The 13,879-nt window shown below is 41.3% G+C and overlaps 1 protein-coding gene across 2 annotated transcripts in view; it reads left to right on the forward strand.

Moving 5' to 3' along the window:
• cacna2d3a (calcium channel, voltage-dependent, alpha 2/delta subunit 3a) overlaps positions 1-13,879 on the forward strand; it is a 120,428-nt gene that overhangs the window by 44,965 nt on the left and 61,584 nt on the right. For both annotated transcript variants that reach the window (XM_084366107.1, XM_084366108.1), the window contains exons 5-8: positions 5,939-6,101; positions 10,280-10,411; positions 11,445-11,656; positions 12,720-12,794. In XM_084366107.1, coding sequence (XP_084222233.1) covers positions 5,939-6,101; positions 10,280-10,411; positions 11,445-11,656; positions 12,720-12,794 — 582 coding nt within the window. The remainder of the gene's footprint in view (positions 1-5,938; positions 6,102-10,279; positions 10,412-11,444; positions 11,657-12,719; positions 12,795-13,879) is intronic.

The following is a 13,879-nucleotide window of genomic DNA, read 5'->3' on the forward strand; positions in this document are numbered from 1 at the left end:
TAATACTTCCATTTAATTGTCATGTAAATGAATATGTATTGCTTCCTTTGTACCCTTATGGAGAACACTGTTAAAACAGATACAAACATATCAGTTTTGTTGTCAAACCTTAGATCTATCCCATCTTTGGGCTTGCTGTATGTTTTGAAACAGGAAATATGCTCCGCTGTTTACCTCCAGTAACCCCTCCTCATCCTCTCCCTCTGTGTCTGCACCACACTGAGTGAGTGGGTGCTGATAGAACGTGTGCGATCTCTCAGCGTAATGCACTGCAGCGTTAAAGATCAGGTTGTTAACACCATGATCAGGGACTGCATTAGTGGCACCGGGCACTCCTTCACTGTAAAGCTAAAATGGCATAATTGACTTACTCAACACATACACCCACACTTGGATACACACAGACACACACACAGACACACACACACACAGTTACTGTACACACACAGCTTCAGCTGATGCTCTAGAGCATGCACAAACAGGCGCACACACTCCGTGGTTTGCCCCTGCCTCTATTCACACTCCCACGTTCACTCCCACACCGTTGAAACTCAAAAGCTGATGGGTGCCGTTTTGATCAAAATTAGAGCCCACATGCTGTGAATTTAAACAAAGTCTATTAGCAAACTCATTAGATGTTGTTTGTTTAGCTTTTATTTACTTTACTTTATACTCTCTATACTTTTAACTGCTAATGTCTCTGGTGGCGTTTTCTCCTGTCTCTGCCTTTTCTTTCAAAGTATTTCAAGACACTTACTTTGGTGTATAGAGCCAGAACATCTGTGCAACTTCCATTGTTTCTCTGAATCGAGTCGTAACTGTTCTTTCTTGGATCCTGAGAAAGTCGCTGCCATTGTAAAACCAACTTCTTTGTGTGAGTGTCTGTGTCTGTGTGTTTTGTTAAATTTGCTAGTCCACTGTCTGCATCTGGAGAAAAAATAGCTATAGCTGCTGGAAATTGCTTTTATTTAGGACCTAAAATGTATCCTATTTCCTTATTCCACCTATCATACACAGAGAGAGGAAAGCTGGAGCTCAGCCAGCGAAATGGGAGAGACAAACAAATAGAAATTGAGACCAGACAGATACAACCTTGGCAATTGCAACAATGGTCTCACAGACAGAGCTGATAGTAGCCAAACCTTGCCAATGAGAGCTGCATGCACACGAGGGAACATTTGAGTTAGATACTGGGAAGAGACAGAGGGTGATGAGGAGCTTGATGAGGATTGCATGCAGCCCGTGAACAATGGGAAGAAGGAAGCAGGCTGAGCCAGAAAAGGAAAGGGATAAATCAGGACTGGAGGGAGAGACAGAGGAAGTGAGAGTGAGAATGATACAACAGGTACTAACGAGACAATGGCAGAAGGGAAGACGCGATGGGGCCTGGTCTGCTGCGGGTGCAGTCGGCTCTGCATCTGTGCACCGTGTGTGAGTGTATGTTCCTAAGTGTCGTGTAAACAAAGCCCAACATTTTTAAGAATCCTAATTTTGACTTCAGCCATTGAATAATTTAGCTTGAGGCCTTATCTTGTTTTTTTTTTTTTTTTGGAAAGACGTTGTCATTTACTTTACGAGTCCCTCTGCACTGACAGTTATTGTGTTTTCATAAAAGCAACTCTGACATGTCTGACTTGTGAAAACCTTTCTACAGCTCCCTGTTGCTCCGTTTTGCTTATTACACCATTTGCGGGGAGATAATTGTGCTTGTTCAAAGTGTTGAATGGTTTGAAAAGAACGCTTGTGGCTCAAAATGAAGCAATGAAATAAATGAATAAAATATTAAAGATAATTGAGCAATCACAAAAATAAAAGCAGGAGTCCTAATGCGCTGATTTTCAGTTGATGCCATTCAAGCATTCTTTGCATTTGTGTGTCTATGGATTTTTTGGAACAACATAGTGAGAGTGACCTGGCGAGGTTGTGAAGGTGATAATTAGTTGTGATTAAGGCTGTCTCTGGACACCAGGGCCTGTTTTGGCAGGAAGTAAAGATACAGTTGCCAGGGGAAGAGAAGTGAGGTGCAGAGCAAGCAAGAGATGGATGAACAGGACACGTAAGCAATTCTCCGCATTGAAAAACGGTGCCAGAGTTTCTCACCGCCTGAAGGTCGTCAATCCTGCAAACTCACCTAATTTCTATGCCACGGGACACTCTCTCATGTCAGCGGCGACGATTTTTTGATTGCAGTTCAAATGCCAACAAGGTTTTGTAATCCTCAAGCTGCCTGTTCAATCTAAGAAGAATATTACAAAAATTGCATGAGATATTAGGCCCAGTGAAACAAAACTGTGGGCACAACACTGGCATATTATCCCCTTTAAAGTTGATATTGCAAAGTTGTTAGCAAACAGTTGCCTGTTTATAAATTCAGCTGACACAGAGCAAAATTAGCATTCATTTGGAGCCAGGTTTCTGGACACCTGGTGGTCGTCGTGAAACAAATTGTAAACAACATTTAAATAAGTTAGGTATGGAAATGAAAAACATAATAAAAAAATAGAAAAAAGATACAGATACATATACTGTATAAGACAAACAGTCATCCAATCATATACATGCACAAGCACACAAATCAACCAATAGAGCACCTACAAAGGTGTGTTGGTTTTGTGGTCATGTGGTTTCAGGCCAATCATTGTTAAAGACTGACAGAGAGGTGAGGGGAGTGTCCAATAAAGGACAGGGACGATACCATGTTTTGTCAATAAACTGGTCAAGAGCGATGAGTGGTACTTAAGTTTATATAGAACAGATCTTTCATAACTTTTCATAAAGTGCTATACGTGTACATAGAACAAGTAGGAAGAGCAACAAAGAAAATCATAAAAAGCATAAAAAGGGTAAAAGAAAAAATGAACAACAAAAACAAAACAATTTCTCATAAAAAAATCTTCAAAACCTAATAAAAAATGTCCTTGTAGCTCTATTTTGGTCTAATATCTGCCTCTTTAGCTGCTAAATACTCCAATAGATAAATACACCAAGGCCCTAACTTTGTCTTTATCTGCTGTTTGGTACTTGAAACACACTTACTTTGGTTATTTTAGAGTCTTTTTTTCTTAAACAGTTACAGCAACGTCGCTTAGAGAGCGGTGAGCCTGAACAGTGAGGTTTGAGGGAGGAAAACCAACATAATGAGCTGAAAGACGCGATAATGCTCCGTAATGTAAACTAGAGCATTACATGATGATTATCTGTTGGTTCTTCACTATGAATATACCATTTTCACAAACAAGTAGTCAAGTGATCCACCGCTGATATAAAAATATTGATTAAAGCTACTTTAGAGTAGCCAGAATAGTCACCTTTGCTGCTGTCACAGCTAATTGTCCCATTTTCTTTCCTTTTTCATATGAAATCATATCCCGTCCTGTCCTTCGCTTTTATCCATTCCTGTCATATCCTCTTACATTCTACCCTTTCCTATTCTGCCCTTTCTTTTTGCCTTATTGTATCACATCGTATCATATAATCTGTGCATGTCCTGTCCAGTCTTATCATATCTTATCCTTTATTCCTCTCAATGACTTCCTCTCATCTTCCTCACGTTATGTGGTATCATTAATAGAAGGTTATTTGAGATGGCTGAAGCTTTTTTAACTGATGTTTTGCTTTTATGTTGATGTTTTTCTATGTTGTTGCTTTTCTGTTTGTTAATATCCTGCCTGTGTGATATTTATATCTAAATGCTATTATTTTGAAGCACTTTAATGTTTGTTTTGAAAAGTGCCACATAATTGAATCGAATTACACACTTACTAACCAAAAGTTTACCTCTCTTAGCTGAACTGCCAGGTTCAAAGCAGTCATTTTGAAGACATATGGACTTTTTCTTATTCAGTCTTCCTTGTTTATTCATTTCGGTCTATCCTTTAAAGCACAAGGCTGAAGTTGTTCCCCTAAAGAAACAGCAAAACTCAAATAAGAATGTCCTTGTCAAAGTCAACTCATTTGGATTCTGTTCATCCTGTTGAGCTGATAAAAAGAATAGGTACCATACTGGTCTTAGAAAAAGGCTGGTATCCCAAACATCGTAAAGGTCAATGTAGATCAGATTTTCACAATTGGTGGGTCAAGAAGACCCGAAGGTGAGTTGCATACTAATGTTCTGTACTGACAGAATGAAATGCTGACAATGCCAGTTCTGCACTGACTGGCACTGTATGAGAGGTTGCCATATGTTTGTCTATTGAATCTCACTGTGGCTCTGTAACCTTTGGCCTCCCCAGACTATTTTGTTTTGCATCACTCATTACACATAAAGCGAAGGGGGTTGTTCTTTTACAAAAACACTTCCGTCGAGAGAGGGGAAACATTGGCAGAAATATGCAACTATGTGCTCCCTCACCTTGAAATGGCAGTGTTCCCCTTGATAAAAGGCTAATAAGCCTAATCAGGCCTGATTAATTACACCGATAGGCACTGCGTTTGCCAGCCTAATTGATGGCTTTATCTGTGTTTTGCACCGGGCTGAGGGGATGATGGGGTTCCTCAGGAGGAGCTGGGAAGATTTAGCCCAAATGAAGGTTAGTGGTTGCTCAAATAGAGAGGGAAGGATCAGTGAGGCATTTAAAGAAACATCCACCAAAGTGAGTGCTAGGAGAATGAAATACCTTTGGTGTCAGGATTTGGTGATGAATCGAAACGGTATTGTGACTTTTAAATGTGTTCTCTATGCTGTTTTCTCTGTGCAGATTCCCCCTTTACTTGGACCTGCAGTCTCTAAAAAATCAAAGTCCAGAGAGTGTCTGTCTTCCTCTGAATGATAACACATGTACTGAGGCTCTGTATTGGACTCTTGAGAATAGCAATTCATTCTCCTCAGAGGCCTCTCTTCAAATCCTATTCTCTTGGTCATTACAACAGAAATCAATGTGGCCTTAAGCCATGCAATCACCACCGGTCACCTGTGTAGGGATTGAACCGCTGCCGCTGCCGCCGCTGCTTCTGCTGCTGCTGCTGCTGCTGCTGCTGCTGCTGCTGCTGCTGCCACTGACAGTCAGAAAAGTAGAATCCCTTTTTATTGAAGTAGGAAATAAAGGCTGTTCTCCATCAACCAATATTTGACAGCACTTGTCATGCATAACCAAAATTGTGTTGAAGATGGCAATAATGTATTCATTAACAGTTCAAAGCAAACTTCAGGTTGTTTTTAATGAGATAAAAGTACCTCCAAATACATTGAAAGCACACAGGCTTCACATGCAGCAGTTTTATAGGCCAGCTACTGCACTGCACCTGTGCTTCTAGAAGCCTGTGAAGGATTAATATACAAAGACAGATGACACCTTAAAAAATCGTCCAAGGTTCACTCTTTTCAGCTTGAATTGACATAATTTAATGTTTAGTGTTATTACATGTGTAACTGTAGTTCAGTGAAATCTAAACATACAAAAGTATAGAAGCCTTTTTATTCTAAAATGTCAAATTTTTCCTTTATCTCTTTGTCGTCATTGATTCTGCATCGGCTGTAGCCTTTGCAGGCTGTGGCCCTGTGTGGTAACTCAGACTTCAGAGCCTTTGGGATGCAGGCAGCCATGTGCTCTATATTTATCTAGCTCTATGATTTATTAATAGTCTACCCAGTATGCGCAGTACTAAAAATACAGTGGAGGCAGAGCACCACATGCAGCATCTTGCTAGGAAGGGAGTGTTGGAGCTGAGAAGAGATTTGTCAACTCAGCAGCTTTCCACTGTAACAACATGCACGTCTGGGATGATCCAGGGCCTCGGGTTACCTCAGTACGCAAACTCCTCTCTGACTCAGCACTTAAGTGACCCAGTCATTCTTTGCAGTGGTAACACGATTCAGCAAGTCGAACATATTGACACCGAGGTGCACGATTCCGCGTAAAAGATTCAGTAAACGCCTGTATTTAGATTTATTTCGCTGCATGTGGTATCTCATCACTGTCTCTCTCCTTCTGTTCTCCAGTATGAATACTTCAATGCAGTGTTGATCAATGAGGTGGACGAGGTGGGGAACAGTGTGGAGCTGGGAGGAGAATTCATCCTGCAACCAAACGACCACTTTAACAACATTTCAGTCAACCTCAGTCTCAGCGTGGTCCAGGTGCCCACCAACATGTACAACAAAGGTATGTTCAGCGCCTCTGACACCATCACCATAAAAATACGCACATATTTGCCACTCGGGAGCTGACATGTAAGTGGATTGTTAAATAATTTAGATAATTGAAACCCCAATCTAAACCGATCAGTCCAACAGTTAGTATGTGTGTTGCACATGGACGTACGTCTGCGTCAGGAGGAGGATTTGAGTTAATTAACGGTAACTCTTTGGATCATCCATACCACACACTGACTTAATTAGCAGTTAAATAATCAGACATTGTGCTAATTTACCATCCACTCAAGTCCAACCAATGAAGTCATGGCCCTGTACAATGCTCAGTGGACAGAGTGAATGTCATGTCGGCTTAGCCCAGCTACCAGAGGCAAAGAAATTATAAGGAGAGAGAAAGAGAGAGAGCGAGAGGAAAAGAGGGAGAGAAAGTAAATGAGAGAGAAAGTAGGTTAAGTCAGACTGATGGAAGGTCTGAGCAACAGATTAATTACCGCAAGGTGGAAAAAAGAGAAAAAGCAAGTGAGAGTGGCAGGAGGAGAGAGAATGAAATGGAAAGAAATTGAATGAAATGGCGAGGAGAGTGAGGCTGGCAGAGCGATACGGGGAGAGGAAGAGTAATTTTGATTTGATTCACGGGCAAATGTGTAGAATCACACACACACACACGCGTGCACGCACACACACACACACACACACACAGCTTCGAGAGTTTTAGATCTGCAGGCTTTGTTCACGAGCAGTGATAACGTGGATGTATTGGAGACTGCAGGGAGCTCGTTGGTGGGCAAAGTTCTGCAAAAGGATTCTGAGAGGCTTGCCTTGAGGGAAGGAACATGTGTGCAATTCTATAAAACTTTTGGAAAAACCTTTTTAAATTGCTGTCCTTTAACGTTGCTTAAGTGTGTATGTCTGTTATTAACATAGCATTATCAGTATTGTGAGCAGGGCATCTCTCCTGTTCGGTGTTCACATAGAAAATAGCGTGCACTATGCTACTGGTGCAGGTGTTTATAAATTATGATCCAGTTCATTACAACTTCAGAATTTTTGTCCGGACCTGGCTGAGCCTGTAAAAGACTGTCCCGAAGGGTCCCAACAGGGTCTGGTCGGGTGTCCATGCTCAAGTGACACTCCGAACATCATGTCAGTCATTAATCCCCCGGTGATCATATAAGTCGTAAGGGTCACATGAATTGCTAGGTACTCCCCACCAGTCCATTATAACCCAAGAACCTTTCAGAGAGTCAGAGAGTCTGTCCAGTCCAGTTGCCTTCGTTCAGCACTTACAAGGAAGAGGCTGCGTTCTTTTTCACAGCTTTATTCTGTATCTCAATATAACTCTACCTTTCTCACACATATTACCAAATCGCTGTCCTCTGAACATGTTGTGTATGCTGCTGAAGAGCCAGCTGTAGCCTGTGCACTTCATAAATGGTTTGGTGGCAGCGGTGATGAATTAGAGGTTAAGTCCATCATAGCAGAGAGCTGCATGCCCCCGGAGATTAATCGCAGGAGGAACCACGCCACGTCAAACATCCATCTTCTAAACTCACATCGCAACCACAACACGCCCCACACCGTCATACTTCATGAGGCTACATGACAGGAACACGCATCGTGGATGCAGTGAAGCCATGCGCACATTTACAGCCGGTCGATGCACTCTAATGTCCGTACATTTACCTTTATATAGTCACTGAGATGTTCACGTTCATGGGAGCACATACACACACCCATCACTTCTCACTTCTCTCTGTTTCTGCTCATGCTTCCTCACTCCTCCTTGGTTAAAACCATCCTCCCTAATCATCCTCTAATGAAGTGAAGTTGATTTCAGCTCAGATTGCTCCAGCTGGTGCGGTGGTAAACCTACACAGTCTTCTTTTTTAATCTTAGTCCGTGCTCCATGTGCGAATACATAGAATCACGGGGCACCTTTGATCAGATTGAATTAAAGAGTGCATTAGTTGAGATGAATTTAAATGACAGCTTAGGGGGAAAGTAGAGCCCGTGCTCTCTGCCTCATCATGACGAGTTCAGATCGTAATAGACACTCAAACTGTGCACCAGAAGTGACTGTATTGTTGTGTAAATGGAGCCTGGATCAAATCCAGCCTCCTCTCCACTCCACTCTATAGAGGTGGATGGGTGTTTACTATCAAGAGAGGGCTTTAGTGTGCTAGCTTCCAGAAGACTAATTCAATCATGGCTTATTGGCATGACTGTTGACAGCAGAACAATGTTGCCAGCATAGGAGATGATGGAAAATCTGTTATCTGCTTTTCTTTCTCTCTGTCCATTAGGTGCTTGTCTGTCCGGCTGTCTCCCAGTAATTTTCTGCCTGCCTTTCTGTCTGCTTTCCTTTTTCTTTTCTTTTTTTATCCCTCTCTAAAGGCTTTTGTGTATGTGTCCTACAGTACGATTGTGTCTGTCTGTCTGTTCATCCTTTTCCACTTCCATCTTCCCCACCCTGCCTCTGAACCGATCAGAATTGTGGTGGTAAGCAGCCATAATAAGCTTGGCTGCGTGGTTGCCAACTAGTTACATACATGACACTCTCAGTCTGTAAATTGAAAATAAGCCTCAGCGATTGGATATGCCCCACTATGTATCACAATCAGTTTGGATAGACTTATGAGAAAAAAAGCTGCAACACATATTGTGTAGATGAGACACACAACATATGTTACACATGCACACACGTTAATACTGCCCTAGGAAGGCAGAGAGCAGCTAGCAAACTGTCTTGCATGCCGGTTTAGGCTGACTTTTTTTTTTTACCCCCTTAAATAATTGCAATAGAAGTAACATAATATTCTGGATTAATCTTAATGAAATACAAGGCAAACTGCAGTATCTCCAAGCAAAATTGGTTTCTTCAGGTTTCCTGTTCATTTAAAGCTGCTGTAAGCGTTCATTTCTCATTAAAATAAGTGTTAAATAGCTCTATATTCCAACAGTAATCACTGTTACTAAGTGTTTGGTCAGTATGTCTCTCCTCCCCCTGCTCATGCAGCAAAAGAGAAAATAAATGTTCTGGTATCCCTGCCCACTTTATCCAATCAGGACAGAGAACTCCATAAAAAGGCGGGGCTGTCTGCAGGATCTTCCTGTTTACTGGCAATGGCTTAATAGTGACAGCTGCCAATTCCAGCGCAGCTTATACTACCAAACACGCCAAGGGAAGACGAAAGAAAGTGGCAAAGAGAGCTGCCTTGAGCAAAAGAAAGGAGACGTCCAGGTGTGGTGACGTAGAGAGGATGGAGGGGATTGCAAACTGCAAAACGGACAGGAAGTTAGCTTAAACGACAACAGCGCTTACGGCAGTTCGTAGCTCATAGAAATACAATTTCGCAAAACAAAAAAAAATGACAAAAAACAATTGAATGCATTTTAATATGTGCTTTAAAGGTGGCTTAATGTTTACCACAACAAACTGCATCAGTTCTACTGGAGTCAGAAGCTTGAGATGGGAGCTACTTAGCTAGCTAGCTTCAGCAGAAGTTGTCGTCATGGTTTCAGGATTTAGCTGCTGCTGTGTGCGTGTGTTGAATGATGAACTGAAGTACCAAGATATCGGTTCTTCAAAAGCTAAGGACAAATAAATAAAGAACATTTGTTTTAGTTTGGCCGTCTGATAGATTTTGCTGTAGCTATCTATTCTGCTAGCTGTCTGTGGCAGAGCGCTTTAGGTGAGTTAAGTTCAGCACGTATTACTGAGCTTTAGTGCAGTTGCTGCAGCCAGAACGCAGTAAGTGCACAGCTTTTTACAGAAATTATACTTTTCTATGGCATAACATTTTTATATAGTAAAACAGCTGACACAACGTCTTAACTCGGTTTTGACAAAATATGTACAGTAGCTCCTGCATTTCGCCTTAGTAGAGCAGAATAATCTACACTGTATTCCTTTCATATCATCTTTTATCTCTCTAATTATTTCTCTCTACTCGCATCTTTTAACTCTATTTCACACTTTCCCTGTATCTCTGTGAAATTAATAAGGTCCTGATTGTGATCTGCGGAGGTGCAGTGTATGATACAATGTGGTTCAGCAGGCAATAGAGAAAGCCTGTTCCAACCTCCTGGACTATAAAACATTGTTAACCGTTTTTTACTCAAATAATGTTTTTCTTTCCTCTCCGTGCCTTATCTGTGTCTATCTTTGTTTTTCCCTCCAATCCTTAGACTCTGCAATTGTCAACGGAGTGTACTGGTCTGAGGCCTTGAATAAAGTGTTTGTGGAAAACTTCAAGAAGGACCCATCACTCATATGGCAATACTTCGGCAGTGCCAAAGGCTTTTTTAGGCAGTACCCAGGTAAGTGTGTGTTTGTTTGAGAGGGCCGATGGCATTAGCTACGTGTGTCTGTGTGTGTGTGTGTGTGTGTGTGTGTATGTTTGTAATTAAGTTGCTGTCTCCCCAAAGCAAAGGGTGGGGTATGTGGGAATCAGTGACAGCTAGAGAGACTGGAGGCTAACAGGGTGAGAGAGCTGAGGAGGTTGAGGGGAGAGTAGATAGAAGAAGAGAGAGGGGCGCAGAGAAGAGAGACAGGTGAGAGAGTGTGTGTAGAGATTAGAAAGTGGGTGAAGAGGAAGGGTAATATTAATATTTCCTTGATTGAATAAGAAGCAGCATAATTAAGAAAAGTAGCCTATTGAATGGAATTTGTGAATATATATTCTACATGGAAATCAACGGAAAGGCTTCCTCTCTTTCTTATTTTTTATCTTTTAAACCTCTTTGACCTGCATGGAAGTTATTTTAATTATGCTTTTGTAATGTCATACATTTCAGTATATATCTGACTATCAAAAGGCCTTCTCCACTGACTTAGTTTTCTGACCTGAAGGTCATAACTACATAAAGAGAAATTCCATTCAGCTGTATTCCTTAAAGCTCACTGAAAACACTGGTCGTTGGGACCATTTCCTTCTATTTTTGGTGGACTACTTCGTGTAATTTGGACATGGGGAGAGTTTTCAGAAAAGGATGTTGCTGTTGAATTTTTTAGTGTAATTTTCCAAGGCTCTGAGCACTACATTCACCTCCATTGTACTGAGGTTGCAGCAGAATCTCAAATCTCTATCCAGAAGCCACACAAAGTATGTGACAAAATATATATTTTTGTAGTTCAGGTGAGCCAAATCTATAAAAATTGCATTCTGTAGGGGCAGAGGAAGTTTTGAAAAGAAGATGATGAATTAGCGGTCAAAGAGCAGATGTCATGCCCCCTTTTTATGTTTCAGCCAAGGTAGCACTTTGCTGTCCCTTCATATAGTTGATGCAGATTCTGCACTGTTGTAGTACCGCATTTATCTTTAAATTGTGATGCTGACTCTGTCTCTTCAAGGGATCAAGTGGAAGCCAGATGAACACGGGGTCATAGCTTTTGACTGTCGTAACCGGAAGTGGTACATCCAGGCTGCCACCTCTCCAAAGGATGTGGTCATCCTGGTGGATGTCAGTGGCAGCATGAAAGGCCTCAGGCTGACCATCGCCCGGCAGACTGTGTCCTCCATACTGGACACTCTTGGAGACGACGACTTTTTTAACATCATCGCTGTAAGTCTGTGCAGATGTTCACACAGCTGTGAGGGGGGCTACATGAACTGCTTCACCTCAGTGTTTTTGAGATACACACACACACACACAAACACACATCCTCTTCTCCTCAGATTAGAGGAAGTGCTGGAACGAATCAGCGTTCTCTCCTGTCACGCTCACAACCAATTAGTAGTCAGCTGAATGAAGATTTGAATTGCAAAAGAGACAGTTGTGATTGGATCCCGCCTCAGGCAACCAAACCATTGTTATCGCATCTCATGCTGATGATGTATGTGTGTGTGTGTGTGTGTGTGTGTGTGTGTGTGTGTACGTGCGTGACAATGCACTTGCACATGTGTGTGTCTGATGGTATTTCACATCAAAACCTAGCGAGTCACTTTGCCAGCCTCCCTTCTCTTTCTCTATAGAACAAAGTCTTCATTATCATGTGATATCCTAATCATGTTATTTTGAAAATTATTCCTTTGAAAAATAAAGAAAAGGGGGATTTGGACAATCAGGCGGAAACATATTGTTTTCCCCAAACAGTCTTTAAAGGGATGTGTCATTTTGACTCATCAGTTTCTTCTTTCTTCTTTTAATTTGTGCTAACTTATAAATATATGGAGGAATTTCTCCCACAGAAGACAGGCAGTTGTGTAAAAGTTGTTATGGATTTGGTCTTAAGTAAAATGCAGTGAGAGAAGAAGTCTATCTCATACGGTGAGAGTTTGTGCACGTGCATCTATGTGTGCGTCTGTCATTGTGTGTATGTGCTGCACATGCACACATTTGGGTGCAAATTGCTGGCTTTGGACGAACAGACTTTCATTCTCTTTCTTGGACTTTGAAGTCTAATTCATACTCATGCATTAAATGGTGAGTATTATCACAGAATGGCAGGCACTGGGTACATTGTGTACTGTACAATGTGTGCATACCATGTGTGTGTGGGCTTTTCATCAAGATGAGTGAAGTTTTCACATTTTGTATTTTTAAACATTAGATTAAACATTTATGTAGAGAACATTTTAAGTGACTCAAAATGCTGATGTTAATTATTCCTTTTGTGTTCTTGCAGTACAACGAGGAGTTGCATTATGTGGAGTCGTGCCTGAATGGAACTCTGGTCCAAGCAGATGTCACCAACAAAGATGTGAGTCTCGTTTTCTCCTGTTACAGTCAATTAGGAATCATTGAAGATTTTTAATGATGGAGGCTCTGATTCATGGCTAATAGAAGAAAACACAAAAAGAATTCATTCACAACAGTAGAAAGAAACTTGACGTTGATGATGTATTCTTTATTTATGTCTCAGGAGGAACCACAGGGATCTGCACAATGAAATTTTTGTACAAAGGCACTCTAATTTTAAAAACACAAAAATCTAACAATACAGTATAATGTTGGAAATATGGTGTAGACAGTAAGAGATGTATACTATATGAAAAAATGTCACTGACATATTGGTATTGGCTGACATTGTGCAGTGTGATTATTGTTCATTACGTCCGGTACTTATTCACAGTGTTACACAAATCTACATTGTGCATGCATGTGTGTGAGTGATGATGTGTGCGTGATCTGTTAGGCTTGCAAATAAACTGTCTCTGTGCCAGTTAGTGCGAGTGGTGACACTCTGATAACGATGTCCAGATGGCAAGAGACAGACTAGGGACTGATTGGCGTGACTGGAGTCCTCATGAGGGGAAATCCACTGATTTCACACAAAAGTCCGTGCACAAGTTTTGAGGTATACTACTGTGAGGAATACTAATATTACTACTAATACTACTGCTAGCCAAGCTGATGACTTAGCTCCACACCCTCATCCAAATATGGTCACTTTTGGTCACTCCAAAAAATGAAGATGGCAGTGGGTAAAATGACTCAAAGCTTGAGAACGATGGGCCAAACACTGATGAGTGACTTCAAGGTGGCTACGTCCACTTCTTTAATACAGTCTATGGATTTGCTGAATAGATTGGAGACTTGGTTGTTTGTATATTTTGATTGTGTGTATGTATACTGATTGGACTGTTCTTACCAGACGCTTTCATTAGGATGGCACATGTGAGAGTGTTTGCTATTACTATGGCATGATGCTCCTTTTTTATCTCTGAGTCTGTGCTCCTCTCTGTTGCCTTTAGGCTCCACTTCAGAGTACCCACTTAAAATTCCATCTCTTCTAAATTCTTAAGTCCATTTAGAAGTTCAATTTATAACTGGAATTAAAAAAAT

This window comes from Pagrus pagrus (genome assembly GCF_965226575.1).
Source record: "Pagrus pagrus genome assembly, chromosome: 11".
NCBI classification, from domain to species: domain Eukaryota; kingdom Metazoa; phylum Chordata; class Actinopteri; order Spariformes; family Sparidae; genus Pagrus; species Pagrus pagrus.